Source organism: Rhinatrema bivittatum, chromosome 4 (assembly GCF_901001135.1).
Source record: "Rhinatrema bivittatum chromosome 4, aRhiBiv1.1, whole genome shotgun sequence".
NCBI classification, from domain to species: domain Eukaryota; kingdom Metazoa; phylum Chordata; class Amphibia; order Gymnophiona; family Rhinatrematidae; genus Rhinatrema; species Rhinatrema bivittatum.
The window spans coordinates 26,230,959-26,250,786 of record NC_042618.1 but is presented as its reverse complement, the minus strand read 5'-3'; the positions used below and the strand labels follow the sequence as shown (position 1 = coordinate 26,250,786).

Genomic DNA, 19,828 nt, shown 5'->3' with positions numbered 1-19,828 from the left:
CTCGCCTGGAAATCACATGCAGATGAGGGGCATTAAGCCTTATCCCCCCGGGACGCTGAGAGACTGCATCTGGCCGTAGTGCTGGAAAACGAACTCCGGGTCAGAGCTGGAGTTAAGTTCCCAGCGCTTAATGCGCTGGGAACTTAAAACCATTTTTAAAAAGTCTAAAATACGGCAATTCCTGAGGAGCCCTCCCAATTCCCGTTGGGTCACTTCAAAACAAGCTGAGGGCATCAAGCATTCCCTCTTCTCCGGGCACCTGTCCCTTTTCTGGGTAAATGGCGGTGGCAGCTGCCGCCTCCAGATAAGCACAGATCTATCCAGCTGTGGTTTGCTGCTGTTGCTTGACCGGATAAGTTGGTGCTTATCCAGCTATCCGGGGCGGCTCACCGCTGCCAGATAGCCGGATTATTCGGTGCTTATCTGGGTTAGCTTTTTTCCCGGTGAAGGACAGGCGCTCGGAAAACAACGCACGGAGTTTTGTTTTGTTTTTGTACTCAGCTTATTGCATTGACCTTCGTATTAGCAATGCAAAATGTGGCCTCCTTGCATTCTGATAGCTCGTCGGCTGGCGTCCTCTCTGATTGCATTAATTGGGCAGCACCTCATGCAGACTGGCCGAGGTGAGGCGGAGAGTTAAAGGGTCATTTTCTAAAGCTGGAACTGAAGTCTGTGCTTTTTATACCCATTGCCACCAGGCAGTCAGCCGAGAGTCAGCAGGTAGACTCGCATACATATATCCCAAACCATACACCGCTACAGACAGTGCTCCGGTTGGAGGGGAGCCAGCTCCTCATAATATGAGAATATTTACTGCTCTCCAGCTATTTACACTCAGTAATTATGCCAGATAGAGTCCAGATACGCAGCCTGCATCCTGCAGTGGGAGGCACCCGTTAGCACCGAAGCAGACGGCTCAGAATCCAGCTGCACGACCCGACTGGCTGGAACCCAGGGTGGTGTTCCTCCCCTGGAAATGCTGTTTTCAGTCTGTTCATGCTGCCAGGTCTAAGACAAAGACATTTTAGCACAATGGCTATAATCCCTTCTGCACCGGGCATTTGCTGGCAGTTAATGTCTTGGCTGGGGGTAAAGAGGCCCTAACTGCCAGGAAATGTCCTGTCTGTCGGGAATCCTTTCTCCACGACCACGCAAGGTCTGGTTTCACTAGCGTGCACCGGTTCCAGCCCCGAGTTATTCCTGCAATTTGGCCGATGAACTGGTTCTGCTGCATGACTGAGCCGAGGGCGGTGAGATCCGCAAAACGCAGCTAACAAAATACTTTGACTGGCATAAGCATCCAGGAAGACGCTCTGTTTTCTCTGAAAGCCGCATTCTCTTCTCCTGTGAAAGGGTCACGGGAGTAAAAAAAAAGTAGCGTATAGATCTCTTAACTCTACAACGTTTCTCTATTCTTTGCTTTTGATGCCCCCTCCCAGTTTTTTTTCTCCCTGTTAATTGTAATTCTGTTTCTCAAGTTTTATTGTAAACCGATATGATGTTCTTACGAATGTCGGTCTATAAAAGCCTACAAATAAATACATAAAATAAAATCAATAAATCAAGGCATTAGGGATCCCTGTATTTTGTTACTGCTTGTGCTGAAAGTTGGAGGGGAGGCACACATTCAGTTCCTTGCAGGACAGGAACCGGCAGCGCCGTGATTTCTCTCCCGTCACCAGCAGCCCTGAAAGGTGGGCCACATGGAAGCACTTTCGGGGCAGGGGTGTAGGTGCCGTTACATTAAGAAATGCTTTGCTGTTTCCAGGGCTTACTCTGGGTCCTCCCGGACTCCTGAGAGAGAGAAGCTCTCACCAAGGAGCTGGGCAAGGGATTAGATGGCTGCCAAGGAGGGGGCATGGAGCTGCTGGCAGTGCGCCAGCTCCCCCGGTTATGGAGGAGTGCAGTTTTCTGTGATAGGGGTGCACGCCCAGGCCTGTGCCCCGAGTGAGCATAGCTGTTGAAATTCCGCATTAGGGAGTTAGGAGGCTGCCAGAGAGGGATATGGGACAGCACACAAGGAATTATAGGGACCTTAGTTAGATGTCAGTGAACCAATGGATGATCTTTCTTAGAAAAGAGCCCTATATTGCCAGGTGTATTTGATCGGGAATAATATTGCTGCTCACCATGTTTGTCTGTCAGGAAAGGGGATTTATCAAATAGTTTAAGCATTAAACACTGAGCACTTTGTTAAATGTTCAGGCTTTCACTCTTGACCCCTGTGATGCTGGGGAATCCACATCGGCAGCTAATGCTGGGAAGTGAAGACTCCCACGGGGTGAAGTAAGAGATGAAATATTTTTCCAGACAGTGAGCATGCTGGATCTGGCTTCTAGGGCTACCCTGCCCAGCTGATGCACTGCTTCAGCCCCTTTGCAGTTGCAGCAAATCAATGATGCAGGTCCCACAAGTTGCCCAGGCTCCACTGTCCCTTTCCAGCCTCAGATCTGTCAGGGCTTAGTCCATGAGGGAAGTAACCCTAGATCCTGGTTTGACTTAGGGGAAACTTGGGGGACTTTCATCTCTCCTGGTGATCCAGTCTATCACCGGTTCTGCAAGGTCTGGGCTGGTTTGAATCTGAAGGCCCAAACCCCATAGGGTTCCTTGGAAAACCTCCAGTGCTGATTTACTAGAGAAAGATATTGTGCAGGAACATCAGAGGGAAACCAGTAGTTGGAAAATCAGGATTTTACCAGATAGCAGAGCTTCTTTCGGCTAAAACTAATGAGCTGCTTTTTTTTTTATTCCAGTTGAAAGAGAGAATGTACAGAAGAGAACCTTCACCCGATGGATAAATTTACATTTGGAGAAAGTAAGTGCAAAATGCAAGCAATGGATTTGTAAAACTTGGTATTCTTTCTGCCTTCCAGGATATCTTACGTGGTTGCGAAGGCCCCACCCCACAAAGCTCACACACCTGCTCTGGGTGCTGGACGATGTCAGAGATTCGCCGGGGGTCACACAGTTAATTGCTGGACAGTGGAACTGAAGCAGAGTTTCTGCCTGCCCCAGGCCTGTTTATGTGGAAAGGATCTGGGGTTAAATAATATGGGTGCAGTGTTGTTAAGATTTTGTCCTCCAGCCAAGGAAAACAGTCAGCTGTACTATAGGGATATCTGCTCTGGGCCACTCCCAGTGCTGGTACCACGCCAATCCTTCCTTGCCAGGGAAAGCCGTATCTGGGTCATGCAGTGGGGCTCCAAAGATGGGAAGAGCCTCGTTCCTTGTACGGGCTGATAAGGTCTCCAGGGTCTGCTAACCACGGACAGGGTCCCAGCGCACCTCCTTCCTGCTGGAAAGGTTCCTGAAGCAAAGCCATGTTGTTTGGACCCAGTCTTGCCTGGCCTTTTATGTTCCCAGCCGTGCATGTCTCGCTCACTCGGCACAGCAAATACTGCGCTTGCCCCCCAAAATGGAACCATCCGTGGGCACGTTCCTTCAAGAACGCAGCAATCGGGGGAGGAGGGGAGTATCTGCCTCCAGGGCGGGTGTTGCAAAAGCAGTTCTGCTTCCATTCAGAAGCAGTAAAAGGTGTTTAAGCAGGAAACCGGCTGAAACCTCGGGCAGAATGGACTGTGTTTGTTTTGGAAAGGTCACAATGCTCCTACAGAGCGCACAGGGAACAACAGAAAAGTCCTTTTCTAATGCTGTAATTGTCAAGCGATCTGTTGGGGAGGGTTTCTGTGGCCCAGCGGTGCCGTGTGCTGCCGAGGAAGGGTGCTGGGGCTCATGCTAGCCCAGGCCAGACGTCCTCCTGGCTGTATCAGTGGCTGTTGTGACTCCACGCGTTCGCAAGAACATTTTGTTCCTTTGGTGCTTCCCATCCCTCACCCCTTCTTTTGGATACTGTGCAGAGATTCTACGGAAGAAGGCTTTTCATTTTCATTTTTTTTATGTTTTGGGTTTTTAGTGATAAAGGTGGGACTTTGGCATCTTTTTGTATGCAGAGCCCTTTAAGGCACCGGAACCCCCAGGCACCCCCTGTGTCTGCAGGCTGCCAGGGTTGCTCACCGCTTCCGACCTGCGGAAGCCATTGAGTATGTTTAAAAAAAAAAAAGGTGACCAAGCATAGAAAGGGCTGGCACGAGGAGTGTCTTCTCTGGGTCACTTCCCATCTGTTACTGCCTCAGAGCGTGTGCTTCTTGGGATTTAAGGGGCCGAGGCGGGTGTGGGGAGGGGGTGTCCACCGATGAGGGCCTGTCTAGTGACAGTGAGATACAAGAAGGAGCGTTTTACGTTCGTGACGTTGCGGTGTGGCGCTTGGACTCCTATTAGAACATTTACCCATGAAGGTTAGCAGATGACTACGTTGGTTACATTGTGCACAAGCCGCTCTGCAGTACTGAAGAGATGCAAGTTTGAAAGAGGACCAGAAGTCCATCAAGTCCTAGGTTTTTTTTCTCTCTGTCTTACTCCTCATGTGCCCACATTAGTGACCGCACATCTTTTCTGCAGTTTTTCGCTGTCGGATATTGCCATTCGTATCGAGCAGCTGTTTCCTTCGAACAGCATTGGCGTGTGCCACTGATACTGGCTCCACGAATCTTGTGAGCTGGCCCCTGCATAGATATCGTTGGATGGGAAAAACACTAGCACAGCAATAAACATATCTAATGTATCGTTGAATGTGATATTTTTCTGCACTTTGCCGTGCGTTTAACCTGCTTCTCGTTGCCTCCACAGTGCAATCCTCCCCTCCAAGTGCAGAACTTGTTTGTTGATATCCAAGATGGAAAGATCTTAATGGCTTTGTTAGAGGTTCTCTCTGGAAAGAGCCTGGTAAGTGCCACTTTGTTCAAATTTTATGTTCATGGGCTCGGTGCAAAGAATCTGCCAAGTATTGGACTGGTACTGTGTATCTACCAGTTATATGAGCTCCATGGTTCTGCTGTGGTGCCAGTAAGTTCTGTATTTTGAGGTACCCATACGAATGGGCACAGCACCAGGAATGAAATTGGGCAGACCAGATGGACAGATAGGTCCTTGTGGTGAAACAGGGATTATTATGCACACTGTCAGTTCCTTGTTTTGCCCAGAAAGCACTCATTTCCTTTACGGTAACCTACAGGTAGTGCTCTGTCCTTTACAATACTGTACCTCAAACTGAGGCTTGGAATGCCTGCGTCACAAAGAGTGAAGCTTGGACAGCATATTTCCTGGTATCCTCAGGGAGCTGTAAATTTGTAACATCCTTGTGAAGACAGCATGACCTGAACCATCCCAAGCACTGGCTAAGTACAGTGAAACTTGTCTAGTTAGCATTAACTGTAAGAATCCTTGTTATTTTACCTGTTGGCTGTCTGAAGATTACATATTTTTCTGTTCATTGTTCTTGCCATTTGTTAATAAACTCTTTAATTTCTTAGTTCTGTCTTGTGACTAATGATCCCAGCATTTTTTATATTTGGTTTGTAGGTAAATTTCTAGGAACTGTGTGACCCTTGGGTGGTGTGGGGTCTCAGGGGGATAGCTGGTGGGTAAGGTACTTCTCCAAACGCAAGTGGAACCCAGTTGGTGGGTGGGAGGTTGCCAGGGTAAGGGTACATGCACAGGTGCAGGAGAGCCTGAGCAGGACTGAGAGTGCTTGGCCGGACCCTTTAAATGTCCACAGGGTTAACCCTGAGTGAGTGATAGGGGTAGCACTAATGCATTACATGACAGTCCTTAACTGCTGTCGTCAAATTCTATGTTTCCATTAATGCTCAAGGCACCAAGCAATTCTAAAGTAGCCAGGATTGGAGACTTAACACCCATCCTTGCCTCTCACGTTCAGGCACTTGTGAGGGAGATATTCTGACACCACCACCATTGCAACTGTGGGATGGTCATGCTGCTCCATTCTAAACCCTTAGTCATTTTTTTTTTTTTTACAGCTGCATGAATATAAATCCTCATCACATCGTATATTCCGGTTGAACAACATCGCAAAAGCGCTTACGTTTTTGGAGGACAGCAATGTAAGTGTTCCTTAGGTTTACCTGCATAGTGTGCGTGTTTTGCTCTGTGCAGTCTTGTGCGAAAGAAGCCGGCGCGGATTATCTGCCAGCAAAAGCTCTCGCTGTCGGCAAGGAGGGCATGACTTAGTTAGTTATTTATTTATATTCTGCTTTTTGGCACGTCAAAGCGGATTATGTTCAGGTACCGTAGGGTATTTGACTGCTGAAACCCAATGTCAGTCTACAGCAGCAGCAGCCACAGACGCACGCACGCATGCACGCCATGAATGCCCGTGCAGGTGCAGGGTGATGCTCACTTAAAGAGGAGTCCAGGAAAGAAAGGGAGGATTAAAATTCATTTTCTAATGAAAGAACTCCCTCGGGATTAAAGGATCAGGAGCCCATGGAGGGAAATAACTGGAGACTGAAGTAATCGCCCTGTTTTGGCACTGATCTCAAATACTTTAAAAGCAGCTGTTTTTAAACATCTGTATATATTACCCTTAAAATAATTGTCTATGTCATCATCTTATTTAGATGTCACAGGGTCATTTATAATCGATTTTCCATGAAAAAGACATTCAAAGTACCTTCTTCTGAGGTAGAAATATCACTTAATAACAACATGTATATTATATTTACATTTACGTGCACTGCTGTGGTGCCAAGCAGAAAAACCTGTGAAAAAGCAAAAGAGATACTTGGAGCCCATATAGCAGGGGTGACCAACTCAGGTCCCCGAGAGCCACAAACAGGCCAGGTTTTCGGGATATCCACAATGATATCCCTGCCATATGGTATTAGGCCTATTGCAATGCATGTTGGGTTGGGACGTGGCCCTCAGAAAGCCATGAGAAAACTGAAGTAAAATAACAATATAGTAAACCATCTATATCAAAACAGTACTAACTGTCAACACTTAACAACATATGAAAAGGCAACACTGAAAATATTAAACCAAGCCCTAAAACACCATGTACCTCCTAAAAGGATAACAGAAAAAGCCAAGCTGCTATAGATCCCTACACAGAAACTGCACATTAGCAGAATACCTCACTTTAGTCACATATGCAGAGCACAGAAAGATTGTCACCATAGAAAGAGAGAAACATGATGGCCCATTCAGATACAAATAAGAGTATATAGGCCATAAAGTATAAATAGAAACATGAAGACTAAAACTGAACCAGAAATTGAAATAAGGCAGACTCTGTATGCAATGCAACAGTGGAAAAACAGAAGCATCAGCATTCCTCATAAAACATCAAACAATGAAATCAAGAATCAGAGCCATAGTGTGCATATGGCCAATAGGGCCTCGGCCATAAGCACCACTGTCTGAAGGGCACCATAGCGCCGCTGGTGCAGAAGGGAAAATGTTGCCTGCTGCAGCCGATAAAAGCTGTGTGGTCCCACCAGAATTGGCAGCATAGCCGGTAGGGCCTTCGAGAGAAGAGGAGCGGTGGGGCATTGGAAGAAGAGGAGCTGCACTGTACTGTGCTGTGCTGCCCCATGGAAGCGGCAGCATCACTGGCAGGACCTAGGAAGAGGAGAAGATGCGCGGACTGCCCTGCACAAAAGAACACAAAAGACAGAGCAGAGTTGGTCCTTGCAGCCCGAAGAAGTAGTCCTGTCAGCCCGGTGGGGGGTTTTGAAGAAGGGAGACTATTGCTGCTGCTTCGAGTGAATGACAGAAGGGGGGGGGGGGCACGTGTGAGCATGGGGGTGTGAGAGAGCGCATCTGCATAGGTATGTGTGTGTGTAGAGGTGAGAGAGAGCACGTGCCTGAGTGAGAGTGCACATGTATGAGAGTATGTGTGTGTGTATATGGGCAAGAGTAAAAGAGTCCATGTGTGTGTGAGGGCATACATGTTTTGTATATGTGCAAAAGTGAGTGAGCATGTGTGTGTGAGAGTGGTAGACACGAGTGCATATGTATGCGTGTGAGTGCATGCATGTGTGAGAGAGAGCAAGTGAGTGTGAGAGAGAGAGTATGTGTTTGTGTGAGAGAGAGCACGTGTTTGTGAGAGCACATTTATGAGAGCGCACGTGTGTTTGTGAGAGGGGGAGAAAGCACGTGTTTTTGTGAGAGAAAGAGGGAGAGAGAGCGTGTATGTGTCTGTGAGAGAAAGAGAGAACTCCTGTGTGTGGGTGTGTGAGAGAGAGAGAAGAAAGTCTATGCCAAACAACCCTCCTTCCCCTCTGCCTGCTAATCCATGACAATCTCAGGGCATCTGGAAATCAAAAGTTCTCAAGTATGGAGAGTGGAGTATTTTTTAAAATCCTTATTAGTTTTAATTATTAGATGTTATTTGATGTGTCTGTTTTGAAATATTTTATTGGTGTTTGGAAAATGTTTGTATGGGTTTTTAATTTTTGGATATATTCTGTGCCTTAACTATTCTTTTTATTGCTATGGCTTTAGTGTTGTTGATGATATTTATATTTCTTGATTTTATTGTTTTATGAAGAATGGTGATGTTTCTGTTTTTCCATTGTTGCACTGCTTACTAGATTTAGTTTGTTGTAGTTTCCAGTTCAGGTTTTGTCTCTTTTTTTTTTTAACTTTTTTTTTTTTTTTAGACAGTTTCCAGTACAAAGGTAGTAAAAAAAGAAAAAGGCAACCCCCCCCCCCCAAAAGAAATAATCCAAAAAGCCCCACAAACCCACCCCCAAGAGACATCAAAGTCTTCCCCCTGGAAGGTTATACAATCAGGCAAGCAGATCACGCTACATAAATCAACAGCAGTACAGGAGCTGACAGTGGACATCATCACGCTTCACACCTTAATGAGCTTACGATAACTCTCTTGAATGGGCATTCCGGTATTTTCAGTAGGGGACCATATTTTGTCAGAGGATCATTTTATGGTCTCTTTATTCTGTATTTGAAGGTCTGTCTGTGTTTTTCATGTGTGACTGAAGTGAGGTTTTCCAATAGTGTATAGTTTCTAAGTAGGAATTTGCATCTAGGAGTGCTCTATTTTCCTAATTGGTGTTTTAGGGCCTGGTGTAATATTTACAGTGTTGCCTTTTCATAGGTAGGGTTGTTGCACTTTGAGTGCTAGTAGTTAGTGTTGTTTTGATATCGAAAGTTTATTTCTCTTCTGGGACCACTGCTTTTTAATATATTTACAGTATAAACAACCTGGAAATGGGGACAATGAATGAGATGATCAAATTTTCCGATGACACAAAATTATTCAAAGTTGTTAAATCAAAAGCAGATTGTGAGAAATTGCAAGAGGACCTTGCAAAACTGGGAGACTGGGCATGCAAATGGCAAATGAAATTTAATATAGACAAGTGCAAAGTGATGCACTTAGAGAGAAGTAACCCAAAGCAGATTGTGATAATTGCAGGAAGACCTTGTGAGGCTGGAAAATTGGGCATCCAAATGGCAGATGAAATTTAATGTGGATAAGTGCAAGGTGATGCATATAGGGAAAAATAACCCATGCTATAGTTACACAATGTTAGGTTCCATATTAGGTGCTACTACCCAGGAAAGAGATCTAGGCGTCATAGTGGATAACACATTGAAATCGTCGGTTCAGTGTGCTGAGGCAGTCAAAAAAGCAAACTGAATATTGGGAATTATTAGAAAGCGAATGGTGAATAAAACGGAAAATGTCATAATGCCTCTGTATCGCTCCATGGTGAGACCACACCTTGAATATTGTGTATAATTCTGGTCGCCGCATCTCAAAAAAGATATAATTGCGATGGAGAAGGTACAGAGAAGGGCGACCAAAATGATAAAGGGAATGGAACAGCTCCCCTACGAAGAAAGACTAAAGAGGTTAGGACTTTTCAGCTTGGAGAAGAGACGACTGAGGGGGGGTATGATAGAGGTGTTTAAAATCATGAGGTATCCGGTTCTTATGGCCTGGATTGGCCATGAGGTATCAGGTTCTTATGGCCTGGATTGGCCACTGTTGGAAACAGGATGCTGGGCTTGATTTATTTATTTTATTTAAGAGTTTTTATATACCGTCATTAAGTTATTCACCATCACAACGGTTTACAATAGGGCACCAGTAAAAAATATATGGGTCGTACATTACATAGGTGGTGCCAATAGTATTCGGTAACAATAAGGTGTTTATTAGGGGGATTAAGTGTATCATAGCAATATGTCCTGAAGGTTGCCTACAGTTAAAAAAAATGTTGAAATCAGTAAGGATTTATAAAATTAGGCATTTAGTGCTTTATGCCGCATAACCTTTCCTTCGTTGCCCGCATCAGTTTTCTTTCTTGAAGGCTTGTATGTAAAGCCAGGTTTTGAGCTGTGTTTTGAAAAGTTTGTGATTGCTCTGGAATCTAAGGTCAAGGGGCATGGAGTTCCATAATATGGGACCGGCTAGAGACAGAGCTCGCTCCCTTACTTGGGTCAGTCTCACAGAAGGGATGGGAAGGAGTGCTCTGTTTGCTGACCTTAGATTTCTGTGTGGGACATGTACTCTAAGTGCTGTGTTCAGCCATTCTGCTTCATCGTCGTGGATGAGTTTGTGTATTAGGCACAGTGCTTTGAACTGTATTCTTTGTTCTATGGGAAGCCAATGTAGAGTGGCGAGCGTATCTGTTATGTGATCTCTTTTGTTTTTTCCTGTGAGGATTCTTGCAGCAGCGTTTTGTAAAATCTGTAGAGGTCTTACTGTAGTGTTAGGTAGGCCTAGTAGTAAGGCATTACAATAGTCTGTGCTGGCGAAAATCAGCGATTGAAGCACAGTACGGAAATGTGGTAATGATAGTAATGGTTTGAGTTTTCTTAGTATCATTAGTTTAGCATATCCTTCCTTAACCTTTATTGATACGTGTTGTTTGAGGCTTGGTTCATTGTCAATTATTACTCTGAGATTGCGAACTTTATTTGCTAAGTCAATTTGTTGGTTGTTATTGAGAAATATTGGGGTTTGTGTGATGTTCATGCTTTTCCTTTCTAAGGATGGACCCTTGGTCTGACCCAGTATGGCATTTTCTTATGTTCTTATGTTCTTAGGTCTAGAATGGGTAGATGTGAATCAGTTATTTACTCTTTCGGATAGTAGAAAGACTAGGGGGCACTCCATGAAGTTAGCATGGGGCACATTTAAAACTAATTGGAGAAAGTTCTTTTTCACTCAACGCACAATTAAACTCTGGAATTTGTTGCCAGAGGATGTGGTTAGTGCAGTTAGTGTAGCTGTGTTTAGAAAAGGATTGGATAAGTTCTTGGACGAGAAGTCCATTACCTGCTATTAATTAAGTTGACTTATATAATAACCACCGCTATTATTAGCAACGGTAACATGGAATAGACTCAGTGTTTGGGTACTTGCCAGGTTTTATGGCCTGGATTGGCCACTGTTGGAAACAGGATGCTGGGCTTGATGGACCCTTGGTCTGACCCAGTATGGCATGTTCTTATGTTCTTATATGTTCTTAAATCATAGCTATACTTATTTTAGATTATTATATTCTGCTTTTTGGTACTTCAAAGTGGATTACATTCAGGTACTGTAGGTATTTCCCTATCCCCAGAGACCTTACAATCTAATTTTGTACCTGAGGCAATGGAGGGTAAAGTGACTTTCCCCAAGGTCACAAGGAGTGACAGTGGAATTTGAACGGTGCATTTCCTGGTTCGTAGCCTGCTGCTCTAACCGCTAGGCTACTCTGCCCCTCTTATTACACAATGCAAGGTTCCACATTATGAATCACCATTCAGGAAAAGGATCTAGGCATCATCATAGATAAATCGTTGAAATCTGCTCAATGTGCAGCAGCAGCAGCCAAGAAAGCAAATAAAATGCTAGGGATTATTAGGAAAGGATTGGAGAATAAAACAGAGAATACCATAACGCCTCTGTATCGCTCCATGCTGCAACCTCATCTTGAGTATTGTGAGCAGTTCTGGTCACCACATCTCAAAAAAGATGTAGCAGAATTAGAAAAGGTACAGAGAAGGATGACCAAAATGATAAAGGGGATGGAACAATTGCCCTATGAAGAAAGGCTAAAGAGGTTAGGATTCTTCAGCTTGAAGAAGAGACTGCTAAGGAGAGATATGATAGAGGTCTATAAAATATTGAGTGGAGTGGGATGAGTAAACCTTAATAGGTTGTGTACTCAGTCTAAAAGAACAAAGATTAGGGGACACACAATGAAGTTACTAGTTGATTCATTTAAAACTGATAAGAGAAAATGTTTTTTACTCTGCATAATTAAGCTCAGGAATTCGTTGCCAGAGGATGTGGTGAAAGCTGTTAGTGAGGCTGCATTTAAAAAAAGGTTTGGGCACGTTTCTGAAGGAAAAGTCCACAAACAATTATTAAGGTGGACTTGGGGAAATCCACTGCTTATTCCTGGGATAAGCAGCATGGAATTTATCTACCCCTTAGGATCCTGCCACGTCCTTGAGACCTGGACTGGCCACTGTTAGAAACAGGATACTGGGCTTGATGGACCTTTGGTCTGATCCAGTATTGCAAATATGTTCTTATTGTATTGTAACTCTGTTTTCTCGTGGCTTTCTCATGCCCAAGATGCGTACAAGTAGCCCTAAGACCACATGGGTTCCAAGTGTCATTTGCTTTTTCGCAGGTTTTTCTGCTTGGCACCACAGCAGTGCATATAAATATAATATTCTTATTGTAAGTGATATTTTTACCTCAGAAAACTGTACTTTGAATATCCTTTGCATGTAAAATCTGTTATTATAAATGCATAATTTTTAATTGTGTGGGGAGAGTGTATCGGGTGGGGGGGGAGGGGCACAAGGTTGTAAGGTTACCCTAGAGCACCTAATACCCTTGCACCAGCCTTGGACATTGCTGTACAAACATTTACTAGAGTCTCCCAACTCCTGGTGCATTGTTGTGTGTATTGGGGGAGGGCAAAGTTTTTCACTTAGCTATAGGTGCCAAAACTTCCTGGCTTTGTCAAGAATTATAAAACATCAGTAATGCTACCAATAAAACCATAGGAACAAAAAAGACTAAATCTTTGAAAACATCTGATGAATAGAATAAAAACTTGTAAAAAAATGTTTAAACATTTCCCAAGCACCAATAAAATATTTGAAAACAGCAGGCAATTCAAATAACACCCAATAATTTAAAACTAAATAAGAATAAAAAAATTCCCCACTCTGCATACCTGAGATCTTTTGATTTTCATTCACACTGAGATTGTAATGGATTAGTTGGCGTGATTTCTCTCACTCACACACTCCCCTCTCCCCTCTTTCACACTTACACACTTACACATGCTCAGTCTTGCATACATTCTCTCTCAGGGCAGGCCTCTTTCTCTCCTTTCTTTGGCCACTGGCAAGATTGGCTCCATCAGTGACCCCAGTGGGCCCTTTCTTTCTCTCCTTTCTTCAGCTTCAAGCGAGGTGGGCTCTTCCAGTGGCCTTGCTGGGCCTCTTTCCCTCTTCAGCTGCCTCCTCCTGTCCTCTGGGTTGCACAGTTTGAACATCCAGGAGCATTGGGCCTGCGCACAGCTCAGGCTCACTGAGAGCCACAGGGTGCCAGAAGAAAGCAGAACAGCTGTTGCCATCAACAAAGCTGTAGGGGAACATGGAGGGGGAAGATTAGAGCTGTCTTGGAGAGGAGGAGGGGTAGGGATAGGATGGGTGAGGCTGACTGGTGGGAGAAGCATGTAAGCTGTAAGACTGGCTTGGGTGGAGTTGGGGTGAGGGTGTAATGGGGAAGAGTGTGTTGAGAGAGACAAGCTGGGGCTTGAGGGGAGAGACGTGGGGTGGATATGGGCTGAGGGGGAGAGAGAGAGAGAGAGTGTGTGTGTGTGTGTGTGTGTGTGAGGAGTGAGAGACAGGTTGGGAGGAAGAGAGCAGACTTTGTTTTAGTTACATGAGTTGCTCTGAATGCACCAGAGTAGCTGGGACAGCTCCATCATTGCAGGGAGAAACCCACCCACCTCTTGTCCAGGGAACTAGCCGCTTTGTCCGGGATTGATCCTGGTTTTCACATCGAAGTTTATTTGCCAGCGTGGCCCCCCCCCCCCCACTTTACAAATAGTGAAAATCACTATCAGGCCGATACAGTACAGTGCACTCCGACGGAGCGCACTGTTAACCCGCGTTTGGACGCGTGCTTTCAATGCGCTAGTTTTACCCCTTATTCAGTAAGGGGTAATAGCGCATCGAAACCCCCCCGAAACTAATAATGCCCACAACATGCAAATGCATGTTGATGGCCCTATTAGTTATTCCTGCATGATACAGAAAGCGATACAGAAAGCCGCACATTTTACTTTCAGAAATTAGCGCCTACCCAAAGGTAGGCGTTAATTTCTCTCGGCACCGGGAAAGTGTATAGAAAAGCAGTAAAAACTGCTTTTCTGTAACCCTCTAACTTAATATCATGGCGATATTAAGTCGGAGGTCCCAAAAGTTAAAAATAATTAAAAAAAAAATTTTAAATCGGCCCGCGGCTCACAGGTTGAAAACCGGACGCTCAATTTTGCTGGCATCCGGTTTCCGAACCCGTTGCTGTCAGCGGGTTTGAGAACCGACGCCGGCAAAATTGAGCGTCGGCTGTCAAACCCGCTGACAGCCGCTGCTCCTGTCCAAAAAGGCGCTAGGGACGCTAATTTGAATAATTTTTTTTTCTGAATCGCGCGCACAGGAGAGTGGCCTATCCGCGAGCCGGGAGAGCGGACGCTCGCCCGCTCTCCTGCGATTTTTACTGTATCAGCCCGTATGTTAGTGACCGGACGGATCTTCTGGAAGGCTGTGGCCCACTCAGTAGAGAGCAGACTATTATTTCTGAGGCAGCTGGGTGTGGAGTTTCAAGGTGGAGCTGCAAGAAAGTTAAAGTTAGCAAATGCTTTACAAGGTGTAGCTCAGATTATTGTGCCTGAGGTTTTCTCAGCAGTTGCCATAAATAAGAGGAAGAGGTTCGCGCTCCAAAGAGCTTACAGTCTAGGTCTGGGCGCAGGCAGCTTCGTCTCACTCGGTGAGTGGTGGAGAGGGGACGAAGGTGCAGGATTTTATTGCAGAATATATTTGTGGCCTGCTCGGGTCCTTGCTTTGGAATAACTGCCGCTGCTTCTGGGCTTGGTTTTCCGGTGCCTGGTGATCTCCGGGGAAGAAGCTGCAGGTGGGTGCTGCTCACCGTGTGCCGTCTCACTGTAGACCTGTACCCAGACCGTAGGCAGTGGCAGGGCAACCTGGAGAATGCCTGCAGGCAGGCGGCGGGGTCTGTAAATTGGCGGGAGGTTGTGGTCCTGCCATGCAAAGCTTTCCTTCCGTCTACTCCATGGACCAGGCGTGCTGTCCAGCAGGCTGCCGGGGTGAGGCACTCTTACCTGCTCTTTAATGCGACTGAGCCTTTATAGCCAAGGAAAACAAATCCACCCACATGCTGTGGTTTTCTTTTTTTTTTCTTTCTTTCTTTCATGTTCTGTTTCCTTTCTGTTCTGCCGTTTGCCAGCACCGAGTGAGGAAACGGGCAACCTTCCACATGATACAGGGGTGTTGGATCTATTCAGTTCCCAAAACAATAGCAAGGAAGTAATATTCCTGCTGAGCCAGTGGCAGCGCTGCATGTGGCTGTTCAGGGGAGCTTGGTTTATTCCTGGCTACTTTTCTTGGTTTTTGCAAGGGGGGAGAGCACCGCAGAGGGCAGCATTCGTATCTCCCACCCCCCCTCCCCAGGAGGGAGGAACAGCGACACCTACTGGCAGGTTAAGAGAGCCCTCGTGCCAGTCCCCCGTGGCAGCCCAAGGTCTGTGCTTCTCAGCCAGGGGGTGTCGTGGCAGTGACTGCGCTGTACACGAAGAGGGAGATGAGCTGAAAATGGGGTAGGCTTTCGGGTAGCTGTGAATGAACAGCAAGGAAAGGTGTACAACAGCAGCTTGTTAGAGCCACGAAACAGGCACATTTTCCACAATGACTCTCTCGTGTGTACATGCATACAGGAGGATAACATTTTACCCAGTTCTGTATCCTAAATTACATCTGGTACATTTTTGTGAACTGTCGTGTCGGAACTTAAAAAAATAAAAATTTGCTATGGAACAGAAATGCACAGGGAACTGAAGCAATCAGTTGACAACTGTAAATTAGACAGAGGGCCAGCTGGGTGCATGGAGGAGGTTTCTTTCTTTTTACATTGCTTTCTTTTCAGACTAAATTCCCCGGGCGGTTGTGTCCTGATGTATTTATCTGCAGTTCTCCCTTCCCGTCACTAGAGGATGCCAGAGAGCTGATGCCTTATCCAGAACGTATTCAAAGCTGGAGAGGAGCCGTGGTATGCGGCTTCTTGCAACAGCTGCTGGTGGGGGTGAAAACTAATTGCGTGGTCGGGAGGTGACACGCCTTCAGGAAGCACCCTTGCACCTGGCCTGGAGTAGGTTTTGCAGTCAAGGGAAGCTTTGTCCTCTGGGCCACTTGAAAGCCCACGAGCGTGCCCAGCCTGGAGCCGCCCAAGAATGAAGCGGCCTGTTCCACGGACCTTGCATCCTGTGCAGAGAAGCAAAGCTCGTCCTTTTCCCCCTTTTGCGGAAGGGGCTGGGACTCAGGGAGGCTGGGGTGCTAGTGGAGTATCAGTTAACCCTATCATGAAATGCCATTAAAATCAAGTTTAAAAACATTTTTCTCCCTCTAAACGCTGCAAGCCGTTTAATTTCTATTTCATTTGTTCTGAAAGGAGAATGTACTTTGCTTCCATTCTGTCCGTTTTATTTTATTTTGCAGGTGAAATTAGTTAGCATTGATGCTGCAGAAATTGCTGATGGAAATTCCTCTCTGATCCTTGGGCTGATATGGAACATTATCCTGTTTTTTCAGGTAAAACCATTTTTAGAATGAATGACTCACATGGCAGCCACGGTACTCTGTGTCAGGGGTGGCCAAGTCCGGACCTCAGCGGCCACACCCAGGCCTGGTTTTCAAGATATTGACAGGGAATATGCATGAGATAGATCTGCATACATGGCGGTGCATGCAAATCCGTCTCATGCAAATTCATTGTGAATATCCTGAAAAGCAGGCCTGTTTGTGGCTCTTCAGGACTGGAGTTGGCCGCTCATGGTTTGTTTATATAATGACTGACCAAGCTGACTCCTCAAATCAGCCACCCATCGTTCATTCTGCTTTGCATCCACACAGGAATAAAACATACTTTTCTACCCATTTTGCATTTTCTTACAAAATTTAATGCGATCTCCAATAATAAGCATGCTCTGAAAGGCTACCATAATGAGCAGGGTCAGTCCATCATTTCAACTGTAACAGACCTGTGAGAAGAATAATGTAGGTGTATAAAGTACCTGGCATGCAAACTGATCCTAGCGAGGTAGGAGGTACTTCTGAAACACAGATGCCGCCACCTCTGGGGTGAATGGATTGCTCGCCCATTTCTGGGGCTCAAAATGCATGAAAACTTCCAAACAGGGTGAGAGGGAGAAGAAACAATGTCATTGGTTAAGAGAATTTGAACTCGCCTCCCAGTGCTTCTGACTCTGTCGTCAGGGCACTGGACCCTCTGCCCTGTTGGCACCTCTCTGCGTGCTGTCTTCCTTTGACATTTTTTGCTGGCTTCACCCCACTGGTGAAACCTGTTCATCAGGTTGGTGTTTCTCGGCAGGTGGTGGAGCTTTCCTCCACCCCGGAGAGCGATGCATGCCTCGAATGGCCCTGCACCGGTGCCAAGAGGGAGAAAGGCTGCAGTTTGCTGCACACCAAATTGTTTATTCTGTAAACCTGGCTACTTTCATATTAGATCTTTTTATGATATTTATTAAATGTCTAATTCCAGGTAATGTAAATTAGCAGTAACATAAAATAGAAATATTAACATATCAAAAACAAACCAGACAAAAAGACCAACCATACCGCTAACAAAGAAATAAGAATAACAAAATCTCACCAATGAAAACTCAGACTTGACATTGTATCTTCCTATCATATAAGAGGATCAGATCATCCAATCAGAGGCCCAGAAATGTTCAAAAAAGTCTACATGTCATATAACATAAGGCGTATTCTTTCCTAGACAAAATTATCCAGAGCTTAGGAGTGAGAAAGCTGAAGTAAATGAGCAGGTTTTGGAGAGTTTCCTAAACAGTAAATAATCCCTACGTAACCTCAGAGCAGATGGAGAAGACTTGCAGCGCTTTGGGGCAAACCAGGAAAAGGCCTGCCTCAAGGTTTCTGCATAATGGATAGCTGTAAGGTGATGGAACGCATAGGGGAGCGTCAGCAAAGAACACAGGGCTCTCCAAGGCTGGTACCAAGATCTGCCAGGCCAGATTTAAAAAGGGTGCCAAATGTTAGAGAGAACCTTAAACTGAATCCTTGCATCCATTGGAAACCAGTTGTAATTTATACAGAGGTGGCGTAATGTGGTCGTTCAACCTAAGACCTGTCGAGACATTAGCAGAAGTGTTCTGAACATAATGGAATTTGTGCAGTTTTCTATGGGCCCCTGTATACAAGGAGTCCAGAGGCCCAGTATTCAAACATGAATAACAGTATAGCAAGTTCCCTGTACATACTCGGATCAGTCCAGACTATGGGTTATGCCTCCCTTCCAGCAGATGAAGACAGAGAAAAACTTGTAGGGCACCCTCTCATAACCTGGTGTGCCACCTGCATCCCTTCAGTATTTCTCTGTCTCCAGCAGATGGAGGTGGTGCAAACCCTGCAGTCTTGCCCTAATCTTAGGGTTAAGGCGCTTTCCCTTTAAAAAAAAAAAAAAAAAAAGAAAGAAAGAAACTTTATCTAACAGAGAATCAAGCAAAAAAACCCAAAAAACCAAGAAAAGAGAAACTTATCAAATCCTCCCAGGGGGTAGGCAGATCCTGTGGGATCATCCCCCCTGGTAGCAGGATTAGGAGATGGGGTTGGTTACCCCGCGGGGCTCCTGGCAGGTAAGGCGCTGGGGTAAAGATTACTGGTGGTCTAGTCCCTCTTCTCCCCCCGTAGCACAGAGCCGATTTAAAAAAAAAAAAAAAAAAAAGGCAGCCTGTTCGTTTTCTTTTCTTACCGGCTGCATTGCTTTAGGGGTTGGGTGAAGTACCGGCTCATTCTTTTGGAGTTTGCAGGCTCCCTGCCGCTTCCCCTGTGCCGCGACTGTCAGTTTCTCCTGTTTTCTCGATGCCGCAGCCATCTTGTTGTATTGCCTGCGGGGAGTCTTCGTCGAGACTCTCCCGTTCAGGCCTTTGTTCGAGCTGCCTTTCTGGAGGGGAAGGCAGCTCGATTTTGCAAACGGGTGCAGCAAAGAGATCAGCACCTCGAGAGACTCAGGCCGATCTGTTCCCTCTTAGCGCGGGAACGGCGGCCATTTTAAATACATTTGCTGAAGCACAAGCCAGGGCAATGGGGGCAGGGGAGCTTCCTCCAGACTTATCCCCGGTTTCTGCCAATCCTGGGGATCCCTCTGATCCAGACCAGGACAATTTTGAAGGTGAGCCCAATCCCCTGGGGGAAGGGGCTGGCTCTAATGCCTTTTCATTAGATTTTGTGCTTCTTATGCACAAAGCTTTTTTGGCTTCACAGAGTGGTGCTTCACCTTTGAAACATCCACCTGGGCCGCCCCCCAAAGTGGCCAAGCAACTAGATGCACCAGCGTTCCTGCGGGTCATTAATTTACGTGGCTCTTTAGTTTCGGGCGGTTCTGCCTTCCGGATGGAGCGGACAGTGGGGCTGCGGACTCATTGGCTTCTGCCTTGCCCCCTCCTAGCACGGAGTCTGAGGAGGACCTGGGAAAGCAGGCTCCTCTGGACGGAGACGATCCGAAGGTCATCCGGCTGTTTCACAGGGAAGCGTTGGAGCCTCTTATTCCCTCGCTCTTGTCAGAGCTCAGAGTTGAACTCCCCCAGCATACTGATGGCCGGGAGTGGGACGTTCCGGATGCCGGCTTGAGAGTCTGTCAGGT

The 19,828-nt window shown here is 46.0% G+C and overlaps 1 protein-coding gene across 2 annotated transcripts in view; it reads left to right on the top strand.

Moving 5' to 3' along the window:
* CLMN (calmin) overlaps window positions 1–19,828 on the top strand; it is a 132,998-nt gene that overhangs the window by 66,859 nt on the left and 46,311 nt on the right. For both annotated transcript variants that reach the window (XM_029597882.1, XM_029597883.1), the window contains exons 2-5: window positions 2,754–2,815; window positions 4,687–4,782; window positions 5,877–5,960; window positions 16,645–16,737. In XM_029597882.1, coding sequence (XP_029453742.1) covers window positions 2,754–2,815; window positions 4,687–4,782; window positions 5,877–5,960; window positions 16,645–16,737 — 335 coding nt within the window. The remainder of the gene's footprint in view (window positions 1–2,753; window positions 2,816–4,686; window positions 4,783–5,876; window positions 5,961–16,644; window positions 16,738–19,828) is intronic.